Raw genomic sequence first — 17,763 nt, forward strand, 5'->3', positions numbered from 1 at the left:
AATAAAAATATTGATGTGAATGAAATATGGGTAAATTTACTATGAAAATTACATGACTCCAATAACAATTAACAAATAACTTTCCTATTATTTGGACTAATCCCTTCTGTAGCCACTATAGTATGCTAGTTATTGGTTGTCAGGTTTCCAAAAGCTAGGGAAGGATGCTAATTCAGATTCTCTATTGCATAGGAAGTGAGCTATCCTTTCTACATATTAATTGTGGCTTCATTGTGATTTTGAGGTCTGTTCAAGACTACGTTTTGGTTCAATAGAAAGTGACATTTGGAAAGGTTTAGAGCAGCTTTCAAGATTGAGAATTCTCAAAGAGCATGCAGGCTTTCAAACCCTCAGAGCCTTTTTGTCCCAGTTCCTTTGATCATTTTAATTATACACTGGACATGAAAACCAGAAATAAGAAAAAACATCTTGTTTTAATATACCCTTTTGAGATATGTATAGGAATTGTTATAATATGTCATACATATGAGATCCATTCAATTCCATTTTTTATATGTACTATGTTATTTTTTATACTAAAAGAAAAATGCATGAGGTTAAAATCAAGGCGAATAGAAACATATGAAAGATCACAAAATATTTCTAAAATCCAGTCACAATTTTGTTTATTTTTGATTCATGTGGCTTTCTTCCACTTATTCAACTTTTATTCACTTAATGTAATCATATGTAATGAATTTTTAAAATAAATTCAAGTATATGTAGAATTAAAACAATTTTAGTTAAATGTATTTTTAAGTACATGTTACAAATTAGTTTTTCTAAAACTGAAACAAATCTATAAATTTGGTACTTTATAAAATTACAGCATATTTAAAACCTTTGGTTGTTATATTCTTGGTGTACATATACAGTGTTTGGTTTTAATGTAAAGAAATTCAGAAACAGAAGTTCTTTCATAAATGCTATGAGTAAAGCTGTTTTGCTGTTAAGCAATTTTTAATACACTCATATCAATTTAAGGTTTAACCTCCTAATAACTTCCATATTAATTATCTGAAAGTGTTGTAAATATTGCCTTAGAAGCCTGCAGAATTCAGAAGTAAGATTATAGGTCGTGAGTGCCTTTTTCCCCTCTGACTTCTCCAGGGTCAATGTGGAAAATCAAGTGCTGAAGTCTGGATATACTAGCCGTGATCTGATTATTTTGGAAAATGATGATCCTGGGGGAATTTTTGAATTTTCTCCTGATTCCAGAGGACCCTATATTATAAAAGTAAGTTGAAAGAAACTTCAATCTGTTCTCTACTCACATTTTCAGAAGAATCGTCAACAGACTTGAATTTTTGTATTGTTTTGTTTTTTTAAGGAAGGAGAATCTGTAGAGCTCCGCATCATTCGATCCAGGGGAGCTCTCGTTAAGCAGTTTCTCCACTACAGGGTAGAGCCAAGAGATAGCAATGAATTCTATGGAAACACAGGGGTACTGGAATTTAAACCTGGGGAAAGAGAGATCGTAATCACCTTGCTAAGCAGATTGGATGGAATACCAGAGGTATGGGATTTTATTTTTTCCTTGTGCTTTTGTGGGAGGTTGATAGTCTCTAGTACATATATTATTAAATAGAAATATTTTTAACAATGACCAGGAGGCTATAGGAAAGAAAGGGGGCAAGAATGGGTTAAGAAATGCTTGTGGTTGAAAAGGGGGGGGGGGGAAACAAGCTTAAAAAACAAAGTAAGGCATTCAAATTTCAATGATGTAAGTTTGTCCTACATAAAGACCTGGAGAGTATTATGCTAAGTGAAATAAGCCAGTCAGAGAAAGATAAGTATCACATGATTTCACGCATGTATGGAATCTAATGAACAAAATAAACTGATGAACAAAATAGATCCAGAGTCATAGAAGCATGGAACAACAGACTGTCGAATCTCAGAGGGAAGGCGGGAGAGGTGGGTGGCTGGGGAGGGATCAACCAAAGAACTTGTATGCATATATGCATAACCCATGGACACAAACAATAGGATGGTGAAGGCCTGGGTTGGGGGTGGGGGCAGGCTACAAGGGGTCAATGGAGGGAAAGAGGGGACATATGTAATACTATGGTAAACTTTTTTAAAGGAATTATATTAGCTCTTTTGTCACCATTGAGTGAGTTATATGTTGCTGAAAAATTGACTATATTAATATTCTTGACTATATATGTATATATTTACTTGCTCTGAAAACTTCAAATTTGTATTTTTCCTAATTTGACATGTTCATTTCAGTTGGATGAACACTATTGGGTGGTCCTCAGCAGCCATGGTGAACGGGAAAGCAAGTTGGGAAGTGCTACTGTGGTCAATATAACGATTCTAAAAAATGATGATCCTCATGGGATTATAGAATTTGTTTCTGATGATCTAATTGTTACGATAAATGAAAGTAAAGGAGACGATATCTATAGTGGTAATTTATTTTGCTTCTTCCTTTCTACTAGAGGCCTGGTGCGATGCGGGAGGTTGGCCAGCCAGGGAGGGATTGTGGGAGGGCTTCAGGGTGTGTCTGGCCAATCTCGTTCAGTTGCGATCAGCTGGACCCCAGCAGCAAGCTCACCTACGGGTTGGAGCGTCTGCCCCCTGGTGATCAGTGCACGTCATAGTGACTGGTCAACCCGTCAACAGGGGGCAGACAGGTGGTCAGTGCATGTCATAGCGAGTGGTTGGGTGGCCTTAGCGTATCATTAGCATATTACGCTTTGATTGGTTGAACGGCCAACCAGACGACTGTACACGGAGCATATTAGGCCTTTCTTATATAGGATTACTGTTTACTGAAGTGGAAATTAATAATTGAAATTCATTTTCTTAGTATATACTTACTTTCAGTTGTCTATCTTAGAAATTACATGGAGTGCAAAAGTTGGTATTTTAAAAATGATATTTAGGATTACTTTTTGTATTTCATACATAGTATTGCGATGATACTGTTGCCTTCAGTTATAATTTGATTTCAGTTAATGATATGTGGTAGGATTCAGACACTGAAGAATGAGTCGAGTCATATAGGAAAAACTTTAAAACTAAGAGTAACTGCTAGGGCAGTGGTCGGCAAACTGGCCCCTTGAGTGTGGCTCTTCCACAAAATACCACGTGCGGGCGCGCATGTACAGTGCGATTGAAACTTCGTGGCCCATGCCGCAGGGCCAAAGAGCCGCATGTGGCTCGCGAGCCGCGGTTTGCCGACCACTGTGCTAGGGGACTATTGCAGTGGTCTGAAATGAGAAGTAGTTTATTTTTTAGAACAATATCTTTCTGGGTAAAGAAATCACTTTTGAGTGTGCAGCTTCCTTTAGCTGCATATATTAGCAAATATCCTTATAGGACTTTCGATAGGTGTATCTAATTAATCACTATTCCGTTCCGATGCTGAATGACTTTTAAAATCCAAGCTGTGATAGAAAAGATCAATCCATTTATTTTATCAGATGCTTACAGAGGGACGACTAGGCTAAGGCATTTTTATATGTACGTTGCAGGCTATGCTAAGCAGATAGTTGGCTTTTTTTTTTAAAGTCATCTCATTTTTATGTTTGCTTATTTGAGCAATTTCTTTACTCATCATTTTAGAACTGTTTAATATATGCTCACATATATTATACACATTTGTATTTTACAGCTGTTTATGGTATAATAAGAAATCGAGGCAACTTTGATGACGTTAGTGTATCATGGGTGGTTAGTCCAGACTTTACACAAGATGTATTTCCTGTCCAAGGGACTGTTTTCTTTGGAGATCAGGAATTTTTAAAAAATATCACCATTTACTCCCTTCCAGATGAGGTAAGTATTGCGTATATAATTCTCTTTACTTGTCATTGCTTAATAATTATGTTTTATTACATAATTGGACATCTGGTAATATATTTTGTTGTGAATATATTGATAAAGAACTCAGGTACGATAATGTCTGACTAAAACCCAAATGAGAAATACTATTTTTGGTTTCCTGAAGGCATTTTTAACTCTTAGAACTGATAGTGGGCAGTGACACTGTGTAGGTGTTAAATATCAGGGAGTCACGGTTGGGGGAGGGGTGAAGTGCTAGCGTTGTTCTTAGACCCTTTGAAAACAAGTGTGCCTCCTATCACGTATCCCCTGGTGCACTCTCAGAGTCAGGGTCGAGGCCCACAAGGATCATGGATCCATCTAGGTGTTCATCTTATTGATAATGCAGAGAAAGAACTCAGTAACGGTGGGAGTGGACCTTTCAGAGGGACTATGCTTTGGACAGCTGTGGAAGCCTACCTCCTTTAGTTCAGACTTGTCCCATTAGAGACAAAATCTAAGACTCTTGCCATGTGAAGAAGACCAGGTCATATGGAGGAAGTGAACGAGAAACAGTGTCCACCTGGGGATTCATAGAGGCTCAGAGCTGTGGGCAACCTCATCTTGTTAGGACCTGGGAATGAGGTCTTTATGACACACTGGGGTGAAACGTCAGTAACATTTGTAAGTGGCCTTTGAGAGTTAGCTGAACTTCTATTACTGTTATGAACTCAGTTCTAAATATGTCAAAGAGTTATTTTTCTGTTCTATTTTTTCTTATAAGCAACATACATACCACTTTCTTAAAGAAATTGTAGTATTTTTATTTTTAACTTAAAGCAAGATATCTATTTACAGTACATTTTATGGAGAGTCAACATAAAGTGGCTGTTTGGATGAATGCACATGAACATTCTGGGGGTCTGAGTCCTACTTGAATAATTTAGGGTGGTTCTGCCTCAGAAATGAAAATGAACATTAGCACTATCATTATTACAGCTATATTTTTTAAAAAGATAAAAATAATTTAGGAATGTACAGTGGAATTATTTGTACAAATCACCTGACTTAAAACGTGTATGACATTTTCCAAAAGATTCCAGAGGAAATGGAGGAATTCACCATTACCCTACTTAATGCCACTGGAGGAGCTAAAATAGGAAATAAGACTGCTGCAATTCTGAGGATCAGAAGAAATGATGACCCCATTTATTTTGCAGGTGGTATTGCTATTTTTTTTTTGAGTGAGTGTATGTCTTTCTTAAACAGTATATTTGTTCATTTTCATTTATTTTTAACTGAACATTTTTAATAAAGCACAATTAATACTTCTTTAAATATAATTTTATTATTTGTTTGTATGATCATTATTTGATCTTCTTGCAGTTTTAACAAATATTTTTAAGCATCTTCTGAAGGAAAAAAATAGTAAGCACTGTTTTGTTAGCTTTGTTCACCCCACCTTTAAACTCCAAGTTATTTTCTTTCCTTTGTGCAAAAATGAATATTCTTTCATGTAACTTCTTCTATAGTGTAGCTAGTTCAGGGCCTGGGTACTGTACATAATGGTTGGTAACTTACTATAGCAACTAATATTGAATGGTCATATAAATCAAGGTTTCTTCATTTTTGCCACTTTAATGGTTTCTGTAGAATTGTCTTTTGCCACATGATACATCTTTTAGTTTTATTTGTGAGAATTAAATGGTGTCTAATTATTTCTTAAGCCCATCTTGCAAGATACCCAGTTTACAACGGCAGGAATCTTTTAAACTTCTTCAATTTTATTGATGCATATTCTTAACCTTTGGTTAATATGTATTTTATATATTAGTCTTTTGTTCAACCTTCTGCTAACTCCTGTGACAAACATAAAATATAAGATATCTGGGCCTTTTCTCAAGGAACTTACAGTTTACATTTGGAAATGAGGTATATGAAATAGTAGGCAGGGGATTTCAGATCGTATTTAATTCACCAAAATTGGGTTTTGAAGACAATGGATTCTGTAGGAATTAGGTTAAGAGAAAGACCATTGGCTAGATGTAAGCAAAGGAGGTCTCATGTAGGATTTGGGACTAGAGGTGAGTCTTTAAGCAAAGATACATTGGAGGGACTTTCTTGTGGGGATGCGAAGAAACATAAATGCCCTGAAAACGTAGATGGAATACTAAAAGCTCAATGTTTCTTCTTTTCTTTGTGAATATTTCAGAACCTCGCATAGTGAGGGTTCAGGAAGGTGAGACTGCTGACTTTACAGTTCTCAGAAATGGATCTGTTGATGTTGTTTGCACCGTCCAGTATGCTACCATGGACGGGAAGGCCACCGCAAGAGAGGGAGACTTTGTTCCTGTTGAAAAAGGAGAAACGCTTGTTTTTGAGGTTGGAAGTAGAGAGCAGAGAATATCTGTATTCGTTAACGAAGATGATATCCCAGAAACAGATGAGCACTTTTATATAATCCTCTTTAACTCAACAGGTAAATAACTTGTACTTTTATGACAGATCTGTTGTTTCAGGGCTTCTGTCTAGTAGTGGTGCCAAGTAGTACTTAAATAGCATCTGTGACTGTTCAAGAGCAAAATTGCTTCATTACTTTCTTGTGGGGGTGGGGTGAAGAATATGTATTGAACCTTCATGTGCCTGGAATTCTCTGTGGCATTATTTGTAACCTTTTTTCACAATACAGCACACATAGAAAATTATGATATTATGTAAGGACTAAAAATCTAGCTAAAGCTATGCTAAGCCTCGTCTAGACACCCAAGGGCATAGGACATCAAGAGTTCCTGTAACCACTTGCTCTCCTAGCAGGGTGCTGGTTGGGAAGATGTATTCTGTAGGTGGCTGAGCCCAACTGGCTGTTTGACAATTCTCTGAAGCTATTAGCCACAATGAATGGCAATTTGCAAGGGCGAAAAGGTAGGCTCTTCATTCTTCTTTCTACTGTAAATGAAGTAGGATATTTTGACCCCAATATTTCATCTCTTAGAAGGTTTTGGCCTCACCTTTAGTAAATTGGAGGGGCCATCACTTTTTTAATATTTATTTTATTCTTTTAGGACTACAAAGAGCTCTTTTTTCCTGAGCCTTTTGAGAGTAAGTTGAAGACATGATATTTCATCACCCATGAAAACATTGGTGTTTTCCTACAAATAAGGACATTCTCCTACATAACCATTAAACCCAGGAACTTAATATTAATAGAATCATTGCCTCAGGCCCCATTCGAATTTCTCCAGTTGTGCCATTTTTCTTCTTTCTAGCAAAATGATCATTTCCTGAATCATGTATTGCTTTTCATTGTCATGTCTCTTTAACCTCTTCAGTTTGGAGCAGTTCCTCAGTCTTTCCTTGACTTTCATGATCTTTAGGATATGGAAGATAATAAGACTAGTTATTTTGTAGATGGTTCCTCATTTTGGGGCTTGTTTAATGTTTCATCATTAGGTTCAGGTTTTGCATCCTTGGCAGGAATTTCATGGAAGGTGATTATGAGCTCGTATCATGTCCCTGCAGTTGGCACATGATTTTGTTTTGTCCCTTTATGTGATGTTCACTTTGACCACAATTTAGATGGTGACTGCCTGCCTTGTCCACTCTACTTTTTCCTCTTTGTAGTTAGTAAATTTTATGAGGAAGATACTTTAAAATATGCAAGTCTGTTGTTACTCATCAGACTTTCAATTATCTTACTGATATATTTATCAGTATGGACTCATGATTTCTATTTAATACATTGGGTTTTGTTTTGCATCATTATTTGTTTGGGCAGTTAAATTGTCCTAGATTTGGCCATTGGTGTCTTGTTCAAGATGACTTCTTTGTCTTTTTGATATGTCCCTGTTATTATTTGAACATTTTCTTACTTTCTGGCCCAGCAAGAGGTTCCAAACTCATCTTGTACTTTTCCTGTCACAACCCTGAATCAACCATTTCTCCAGGAAGCCCTGGTTCCTTTTAGTGAAGAATGTTATTTAGAAACCAGGATCTGGCACTAGGAGTGCTTATTGTTATTGTGGTCATGCTCCTTTTAGTTCTTTTAGTGTGCAGAGAATATATGTATGTATGCATGTTTCTACGTATACATACAACTTTCCCATCTCTAGTTCTATGTCCAGCTATGTATAGTGAAAACCATTAGTTTACATCAGTATCTCCCTTTCTATCTAATATCACAGGGTTCATTCCAGTTTTCTCCCTTTCCATATCTCTCCCTCCCTTTTCTTATAGTGAGAAAGCCTGCTCCCATTATCTTTAATCTATTTACTAATTTGATCAATTCTCCCTGTATGTGTCCACTTTCCAACTGTTTCTTCGACCCGCTTTCCACAATGAGATTGCCTTTCTTACCTCACTAGGGTTCAGGCTTCCTACTCTAGGCCAACCCCCTGCCCCATGTGGATGCCCTCCTACCTCACAGACCACACCGTCCGATAGCAAGCTTTTCTATCATGGAAATGCCCTCCTCACGCTGCGTAAGTTCTAACACCTAGGGCTGATCTCTGGTGTCCTACCCCCACCCCAGCGCTTTTGGACTGAAACATTGTGCTTTTGGATGGAAACATTCAGAGGGAAAGAGGAAGAGAAAGAGATCACTTAATTTTTTGTAGGTGCTGTGTTTCTCTAGCATTCTCCCTGTCTTTTTGTCTCCCTTCTCCATTTGTGTCTTTCATCGTATTTCCCTTCCTCTCTTTCTCATTTTTCACATGACCCAACTAAGAAAAAACAAAGTAATAAGTAGAAGCTATTCTCTAGTGAGAAAAAAATTTGACTTCATAGAATAATGGCCACAAAAAGTATTTCACAGTTGCAAACATAATCAGATCTTATGTAAACCAGAAACATTTTGGTGAATCCAATCACTATCCTAAAATTTAAATGCAAGAAATAGCTCCAGATAAAATTATTTTGGAGAACTGAAAGTGAAAAAAAAAGTTTGTTGTGAGGTATAGAAAGTTGATGAAGAAATGACTGTTTTAATAGAGTAAGTTTATTCTGTAAGATGTATCACTGAGAAAATGTGTTTTTTATTTGAGAGAGAGTGAATGAATGAACATGCACAAGGTGTGATTGGGCCACTGGCCTGAGGTATGAAGGTATGGCATGTATACTGCCACTGCATACGTCTTCAGTATTTTTCCAGAAATGATCACATCTGAGAATCGAATGGCTCGAGCTTTGAAGGCTTGGATTATACAAATTTGTGCTTTTTATATTTCTTAGTTCTCTTTCTTCTTTTCTCTCCTTCTGTAATGTCAAAACATTGAGGATCTGAGGGGATCAATGATGTGAGCTGGAGGGGCAGCATCTCTAATGTGACCTAGTGCTGGCAGTGGGAGTTTATGCCTGATAGTTACCATTCACCTGGGCATTCAATGAAGAATTTCTGGAAGGGTTGTTGCTTGAGCTGGTTTTGAGAAGTGAGAAGAGAGGTTGAGTAAAGATAGGAAGGACTTTTGCTTGCACAGGGAACAGCTGGAGCAAAGAGGAAGAGCTATGAAACTCAGGATGTAACTCAGGAAAGTGAGGAGAAGAGACCTCAAATATTGGCAATAATGGAAAGAAATGAAATAGAGAGGACTCAAGTTCAGCACCATAAAGATTTCTTTGTTCTATGACCAGATCAAACTCCACTGCCTGAAGGCAGAGAATTACAGGGAAATGCTCAAGCCAGTGATTCCAGTTAATATGGACAGGAGTATTTTTATGTTGTGTGGTAATTCTTTCATTTTTTATGAAATGGAAAACATCTATCTCAAAAGTTTGAAATTAGATCAAGCTATGTTTTTTATTTCTAATTAAAGTATTGAAGTGATATTCCTATTGTGAAGGAAAGTTTTCGTACTTTTAAAAATAAAGTAGCTCTTCTGTAATTATACATTTCCTCAAATACAAGTCACATTAAACTTTGCCGGAGTCCAACCCCAGCAGGTCCAGGGGTCCCCAAAGGTGTGGATGGAGTCGGCAAAGAAGGAATGACACAGGGACAGCGTTCAGTTGATCAGCAGCCTAGCCAGGATCTCTAGCCAGGATCTCCAGCCAAGTTCTGGTCTGGATCTCCAGCCAGGTTCTGTGTCCATGTTCTCTTGCTAGGTTCTCCAGCCAGGTTCTGTAGCCATGTTCCCTCGCTAGGTTCTCCAGCCAGGTTCTGTCCAGGTTATCCAGCCAGGTTCAGTCACCAGGTTCTAGTCAGTTTCTCTTGCCAATTTCTGTAGTCAGGTTCAGTCCAGGATCTTTTTCCATGTTCTCTCCAGCGAAGTTCTTCTGTCTCTAGGTTCTGAGTAGGTTCTGTGTTCTTAGTCCTGTCTTCTAAGCTCTGTATTCTGAGTTCTGAGTCTTGCTGTCTTGTTACATCTGTATTTATACCAGTTGATTCAATCCTATCAATCTCTATTACAAAGGTTAGGGCGTTTCTTATTTCCATTCCAGGGAGTAAAGATTATGTAGCTTAAGCATGATTGTTCGTAGTTAAAGTGATTAATTACCCGCCTGGCACTTAGTTAAGAGGTTTTATTCCCTCCCTAGCTTCAGGGGAAAATCCCTACCTGGGGAAACAACCTTTCTCAGAGACCTTGGTTAAAACACATAGTGCCAAGAAGGTGAGCAAACATATTAAGAACAGTATGCCATATATGCCAGGTCCCTTGAAACAGCAAGCATGGACCAGCTCCCGGCAAAACTTATTTAGGCATCTTTCTCTCATTTATTTATGACCTTTAATGAGGAAATTCTTGCTGAAATTTGAATTTAATTATAAAGTATTTCTTAGTTAAAAATACAAATTTAACAGGAAGTTAACTACTTTTTGTTATTTTAACTTTTCTGTTTTTAATTTAGGCGATACAGTAGTATATCAACATGGAATAGCTACAGTGATAATTGAAGCTAATGATGACCCAAATGGTATTTTTTCTTTGGAGCCCATAGACAAAGCAGTAGAAGAAGGAAAGACTAATTCATTTTGGTAAGCATATTTGGATAAGGCAAATTCAAAATTGTGTACAATAAAATAAAATAAAATCTTTTGAAGCACTAATCTTTCAAAATGAAAATACTGGTTAAGAATTGAATAATTTTAAAGTTGGTAGTCTGAATGAATTGTAAACATTTTTTTTATGCTGTTGTCACTTGTTTAAAAAAAGAAAAGAAAATGACACCTTAGCTGGTGAGCAGAAATTATTCTCCCCACGTTCCTTGCCCCAACTTCCATCCTTTGTCAAGACTGAGAGATGAATATTCAAAGTTTTCTGGAACTGCTCTCAAATGATATGTGACTTCCTCATCCTGTACTTTTGAAGAACATTTGCCAGTTCTCAAAGAAAGTTTTTTGGGCTTAGAATTTATCTTTTAGTTTGGACTTGGAAGACTATCACTTTTAAGATTGCTTCTCTTGCCCTAGCCAGTTTTGCTGAGTGGCTAGAGCTCCGGCCTGTGGACCGAAGGGTCTTGGGTTCGATTCTGGTCAAGGGCACATACCTCAGTTGTAGGCTTTTCCCTGGCTCAGGCCCTGGTCCGGGCTCATGCAGGAGGCAACGAATTGATGTGTTTCTCTCACATCAATATTTCTCTCTGCGTTTCCCTCTCTCTCTTCCACTCTCTCTAAGAACTAATAGAAAAATATCCTCAGGTGAGGATGAAAAAAGAAAAAAAAGATTGGTTCTCTTTATTAAGCTCTATTTCGTTCTTCCATTAGATTCCTCATGGTTGCTCAGTTAGGACTGCCTGGCTCCTTTATATTAAAGATGATAAATGGAAAAAGTGTGTTTCTGAGGAAATACAGCAAGCCTCCATTGGAGTTAGTTTCATTACTTACTTATCCATTTTCCATAAAAATGAATTCTCTTTAATTTGTTATACAGGGTTGTGCGGCAGCGAGGACACTTTGGCAATGTTTCTGTGGCTTGGCAGCTGTTTCAGAATGATTCTGCTTTGCAGCCTGGACAAGAGTTCTATGAAACTTCAGGGACTGTAAACTTCACGGATGGAGAAGGAGCCAAACCAATCATCCTCCATGCTTTTCCAGATAACATTCCTGAATTCAATGAGTTTTATATTTTAAAGCTAGTAAATATTTCAGGTGCTGTGTTTTCCCATCTCTTTTCTTTTGCCAGTAAAGTTTAATATTTTACATTTAAATAATTAGACCTGTAGAAAAAATGCCATCAATGAAGAAATAAGTATATCTAGATTGTCTGACAATATATGTCAAAATACCATTTTTGATAGAAGTGTTATTTTTAATGTTTATTTTGTGGTCTTGGTTAAATTTTATGGATGGAGACTTACATTCGTCCTCAAACTTGTAAACAGATTTTTCCCCACCCAAATATAGTGTCTCCAACAAAAAATTAATGGAAATTAGGAAGAACGAATTCATGGTAGCTTAAAGATTGCTCATTTTTTAAACAATCAATTTTCCTATCACTGTTGGTTTTAAGCACAGGAATTAAACTTCTCTAGTTAATATTCTTTTTTTCAGGCTGCACTGATTTTTAATGAAATTTTGCTTTCACCCCGGAAAATGTGTGTAAAAGCCATATGGTGACATGTTGGTCATTGATGAATGAGTAAATTATTTAACTGAAAATTTGCTGAAAAAATCTATTGTCTTCACCTTCAACTAGACAGTATTTTAAATTCTGGTTTCTCATTCATTACAAATTTTCTTACTATAGGTGGGTCCCCAGGTCCTGGGGGTCAACTAGCAGGAACCAACCTCCAGGTGACAGTTATGATTCCATTCAATGATGATCCCTTTGGAGTTTTTATCTTGGATCCAGAGTGCTTAGAGAGAGAAGTAGCAGAAGATGTTCTCTCAGAAGACGATATGTCTTATATCACCAACTTCACCATTTTGAGGCAACAGGGTGTCTTTGGTAATGTACGTGTAGGCTGGGAAATCCTGTCCAGTGAGTTCCCTGCTGGTTTGCCTCCAATGACAGATCTTCTGCTGGTTGGACTTTTCCCCAGCACTGTGCATTTACAGCCACACATGAGGCGTCACCATAGCGGGACAGATGCTTTGTACTTCAGTGGACAAGAGGGTGCATTTGGAACTGTTAATCAAAAATACCATCCTTCCAGGAACAACTCAATTGCCAATTTTACTTTTTCAGCTTGGGTAATGCCCAATGCCAATACTAATGGATTTGTTATAGCAAAGGATGATGGTAATGGAAGCATCTACTATGGGGTAAAAATTCAAACCAACGAATCCCATGTGACACTTTCCCTTCATTACAAAACTTTGGGATCCAATGCTACCTATGTTGCCAAGACAACAGCCCTGAAATATGTAGAAGAGAATATTTGGCTTCATCTTCTCATTATCCTGGATGATGGCATAATTGAATTCTACCTTGATGGAAGTGCAATGCCCAGAGGAATCAAGAGTCTGAAAGGAGAAGCCATCACTGATGGTGAGTGTTATCTTTACAAGGACACTGAATTTGGAATTTTAAAAGAATTTGATTTCTTAAAAGCTAACAGGTATTTTAAAATCTGCTTGTGTATTGATTTAATTTCTTTAAATAACACTATGTGCCTACCAAGACAATAAATTATGTGCTGGGTACTACAGAAATGGATTAAGCAAAGTATTTGCCTTTGAGGTTCCTGAAATAGGCTCTGGGAAAGAGATGTTTAATCTGATTACTTCAGCACATTGTAGGAAGAAAGAAAACAAATACGAAGGAGGAACACCTATTCCTCCTGTGGTAATGGTGGATGGGGCATAACGTTTCAGGTAGAGAAAAGAGCAAAGGTGCGGAAATGTGAAATAGCGCGTTGTAATGGGAACTGCTGCTAGCTCAATATTGTTGGAGGTGGAAGGTGGTGAAGATACGTTAAAGAGAAAGCACAAGAGAAATATTACATAAAAACCCCGACAGTTTCATGGGTTTATAGTATAAGGAATAAATTGGTGAGTTCTGTGGAGTGCTTTGAAAAGATCATCATTATGGTCTTTAAGCTGGAGCTGATGCTGTTTCTTGAGAAGCACATTTAGCATGTTTACACACAATATTGGTTATGTCCATTATAATCACAAATTCCCCTTCAGCCCCTCCATCTTAAGATTTGATTCTGTTTTTCATTTACTAAGGAAGTAGAGCAGCCTTTATTTGTTTATTGTGTAATAGGATATTTTCTTCTGAACCTCCTGCATTAGATATCTGGTTATGTTTTTTTATTAGGAAAAAAAGATGTATTCTTACAGTATTTGTGGCATTGAATTGTTCACTTTTTGATCGCGTGAATATATACATGTATGTGTTAACTTTGATTCCTTTGGTGATAGCATGGTGGTAGAATAAGAATGGGAAAAATTGGTGTTAGTGAGAGCTGTGTTTCTATTCCTCTGTTTAGCTTACTGCAGGGAACTTAGATTGTTTTTGAAATTTGAAACTTGGAAAGAAAATTAAAAGGGTGTCTGTAGTTTTAAAAGTTATTAATGAAATATACTATGTGTTTTATATTATAAAATATGTAAACGTGTACATATAGTAAGTGTACAGGTAGTTGAATTTTTTAAAACTTTAAAACCATGTAACCAGCCCCCAGATCAAGAAACAGCATTTTAGGAGCCCCTTTTGGCTCTTTTCAAGTCTCTAACTCACCACCCTGTCCACCTAGTATTGCTCTTTACAAGAGCATAAGAGTAGCTTTCCCTTTTTAAAATATATGTAAATGGAATTGAGCAGTGTACGTTTGAGTGTCTGGCTTCTTTTGTTTAGTATTGTTTATGAGGTTCATCAATATTTTTCCCTGTTTACATATTTCACTCTCATTACTATATAGTTGGTCCAGAACCACTAGAGAAGGCCTGGGACAACTGTGATAATAATGTGTAGGCTGCATGTGAACTACCCTAAGAGAGCTATCTGGGCATTGACTTGTAAAATTGCCTTGATTGGTGATCTTGATAAGGAATAGTACTTGTACTTTCCCCCAAATCACTGCCAAGCCTTGGAGAGGGAATAAGTAAAGAATGAGAATTGGTGAATTCTTGAAAAGGGCTGCATGTTGTTATTACCCAAGATTCACATATAAAGTTGTTCCTGGGAAGAAAAAAGGTTTTTTTCTACATTCATTGCATTAGTTTTATGGATAGTTATACTTGGTCCACAAAAACTTATTTTCTTAAATTCTCAATATTTTATTTAACTCAAGATGAATTTCTAACAGATCAAGCCTTGAAATTTTTAAAAAATAGTCATACTAAAGTATTAAAATTGTAACTGAGTTAAATGATTTCATTCCTAGATGTGCAAGGAAATTTTAAAATTTCCTGGAAGAAATGTCTTCCAGATATATACACATACATACATACACATGTATAAAATATCCTCTAGTACAAAATATCTTAAATCCCAGTGATTATTGAATCATTTTTTCATCAAAACAGAAAGTCTTTATTTGATTATATTCTAGTTATGCAAAAGCTTTACTTATAAAAACCTTTCAATACAGTTGCTTCACTTTCTGAATCACACTTGTAATTTAGGACAGGAGACTAGTGGATGTTGAAGCATTTAATAAACCCGTTTCTCATTTCAGGTCCTGGAACTCTGAGAATTGGGGCAGGAATGAATGGCAGTGACAGATTTACAGGTCTGATGCAGGATGTGAGGTTCTATGAGCAGAAACTGACCCTTGAAGAAATTTATGAACTTCACGCCATGCCAGCAAAGAGTGATTTACACCCTGTCTCTGGGTATCTGGAGTTCAGACAGGGAGAAACCAACAAATCCTTCATTATTTCTGCAAAAGATGATAATGAAGAGGAAGGAGAAGAGTTATTCATCCTTAAACTAGTCTCTGTATATGGAGGAGCTCGTATTTCTGAACAGAATGCTACAGCAAGATTAATAATACAAAAAAGTGACAATGCCAATGGGCTGTTTGGTTTCACAGGGGCTTGTATACCAGAGGTAAGTAGTGAGCTTGAATTTTGGAGTTAACAAATTCATTGTAGGTAAATTTGTTTGGGAGTGAGCTTTCTTTCATTTGGTAAGATTGCTTGAGTATCTATGCCCCAAAGTATGAATGAGCCAGTGGTTGCAAATGTAAATTATAAGGTCTTTGCTCTTATAAGTTCACAGTTTGAGTCAGAAGCTTAATGAGCTGCTAGAAGTAATAACAAGTTAGCAAATGAAACTTTAGCCATTATCTTGAAACTTAATGCACTTCATAGAATATATAATTACACTCCACATGTAATTTACTTTTAAGCTACTATTTAATTGCCACATAAGTAGGTGAAATAATATGTATTGAAAGCTTCTATGAATAATTATAATGGAAACTTTATTAAATACAATATTTTGAGGTTTTTTTTTTTCTGCATGCCAAATGCACTAGTACTTCAGTAGTTACAACATTCTTAGTTGTTGGGTATAAACGCATTTCTTTTCTTTTTTTTTTTTTAAAATATATTTTATTGATTTTTTACAGAGAGGAAGGGAGAGAGATAGAGAGCCAGAAACATCGATGAGAGAGAAACATCGATCAGCTGCCTCCAGCACATCTCCCACTGGGGATGTGCCCGCAACCCAGGTACATGCCCTTGACCGGAACCGAACCCGGGACCCTTCAGTCCGCAGGCCGACGCTCTATCCACTGAGCCAAACCGGTTTTGGCATAAACACCTTTCTTATCAACCATCTTGGCCAGCTTAATTAATTAGGCTGTTTTACTGTCCTTATCAGTCCTGTCCAAGTTTTCAAAGATTCGTAATCATCTTGGTTTCCTGTTCAGTAATGTGAGATCTCATGAAACTACTTCACAGGTGTCAAATGTGACTGCAACAGCTCAATGTCTGTGAAAAGCTGCCAAGGAACAAGAGAGTCTTTCCCTTTGCAAGTGGTTTTAGAAGGGTATATATGCAAATTGAAGTGATTAATAAGAAAAACATGAATTGGAAGAGCATGAAAAAAGTATCTAGGTCACAGGCTTCATTATAGCTCAAATTGGGGCATCTCATTGTCCCTCTTAGCACTTTGGATGGTGATAATCATGAGATTTACAAATAGTGGTATTTTTCTATACCAGAAAGAGACTGTCCTAGAGTAGGCAGGACCAATGTCATACAAATCTCTAATTAAAGAAATATGTTTATTTATAATGATAATACCTTTTAATAGATACTCAGTCGTCAAAGTACTTTACATGTTGGTTTTCATGCACCTTTATGACAATCCATAATAGAACTGCAACAAATATTATTACTCCCTCCACTTTATAGGGTTATAGCCACTGAGGCTTAGAGACCCAAGCAAATAACTAACCGAAGTTGAATTATTTGAGACAAGATCAATACATAGTTCAAAGTTTGGCAGTTACTAGTACTTAATATTCATTTTCCTTTCCTTTTTTCTCCTAAGATACAATGGGATGTCTTGTGACTTCTAACCTGTCATCTTTCCTTCTATATTTCAGTATCATCATCTATTTTTTAAAAGACAGATGGCGTCCATGAGGGTGTGAGAACCATTGTAGTGCCAGGGAAAGCCAGCTTCCCCTCAGTTCCTCAGGACCTGGCACCAGTCTATGGCTCTGACCTCTCCTATAATTCTCCCCTTTGGTCCTTGTGTTGCAGTCAGACTGTTTCAGTTCCTATCTTAGGGCACCAGGACTTCTTAGCTTCTCTCTTTGGATCTCTCTTATTCCAGCTCTTCAGGATTTAGTCATTCAAGTCTCAGCTCCAAAGATGTCTCCTCAATGAGGACTTTCTTACTCTGTTCTTTCAATTAATCACTTTCTGTTTCTTCACCTAGTTCTACTTTTTTTTTTCTAGCATTGATCAAACTCTTATATTTTCTTTGTTACTTATAAGTCCGTTCACTTACTGTTTATCCATTTTCACCACAAAGATGAGAGAGCTCTGAGTGTAATAAGGTCTTATTGTTCATGATTGTCTCTCTCACACCTAGAATGGAACATAGTAGATACTCAAAAGTCTTTATTGAACTTATGAATGTGTTTTAA

At 36.9% G+C, this 17,763-nt stretch overlaps 1 protein-coding gene across 1 annotated transcript in view; it reads left to right on the plus strand.

Moving 5' to 3' along the window:
• Positions 1-17,763, plus strand: part of ADGRV1 (adhesion G protein-coupled receptor V1) — a 459,983-nt gene that overhangs the window by 43,143 nt on the left and 399,077 nt on the right. Inside the window, exons 13-22 of the mRNA XM_036308704.1 lie at positions 1,111-1,237; positions 1,331-1,516; positions 2,236-2,416; positions 3,626-3,789; positions 4,871-4,994; positions 5,987-6,253; positions 10,615-10,741; positions 11,637-11,854; positions 12,453-13,196; positions 15,334-15,707. Of these exons, the coding sequence (XP_036164597.1) occupies positions 1,111-1,237; positions 1,331-1,516; positions 2,236-2,416; positions 3,626-3,789; positions 4,871-4,994; positions 5,987-6,253; positions 10,615-10,741; positions 11,637-11,854; positions 12,453-13,196; positions 15,334-15,707 (2,512 nt within the window). The remainder of the gene's footprint in view (positions 1-1,110; positions 1,238-1,330; positions 1,517-2,235; positions 2,417-3,625; positions 3,790-4,870; positions 4,995-5,986; positions 6,254-10,614; positions 10,742-11,636; positions 11,855-12,452; positions 13,197-15,333; positions 15,708-17,763) is intronic.

Source organism: Myotis myotis, unplaced genomic scaffold (genome assembly GCF_014108235.1).
Source record: "Myotis myotis isolate mMyoMyo1 unplaced genomic scaffold, mMyoMyo1.p scaffold_m19_p_5, whole genome shotgun sequence".
Taxonomy (NCBI): Eukaryota; Metazoa; Chordata; class Mammalia; order Chiroptera; family Vespertilionidae; genus Myotis; species Myotis myotis.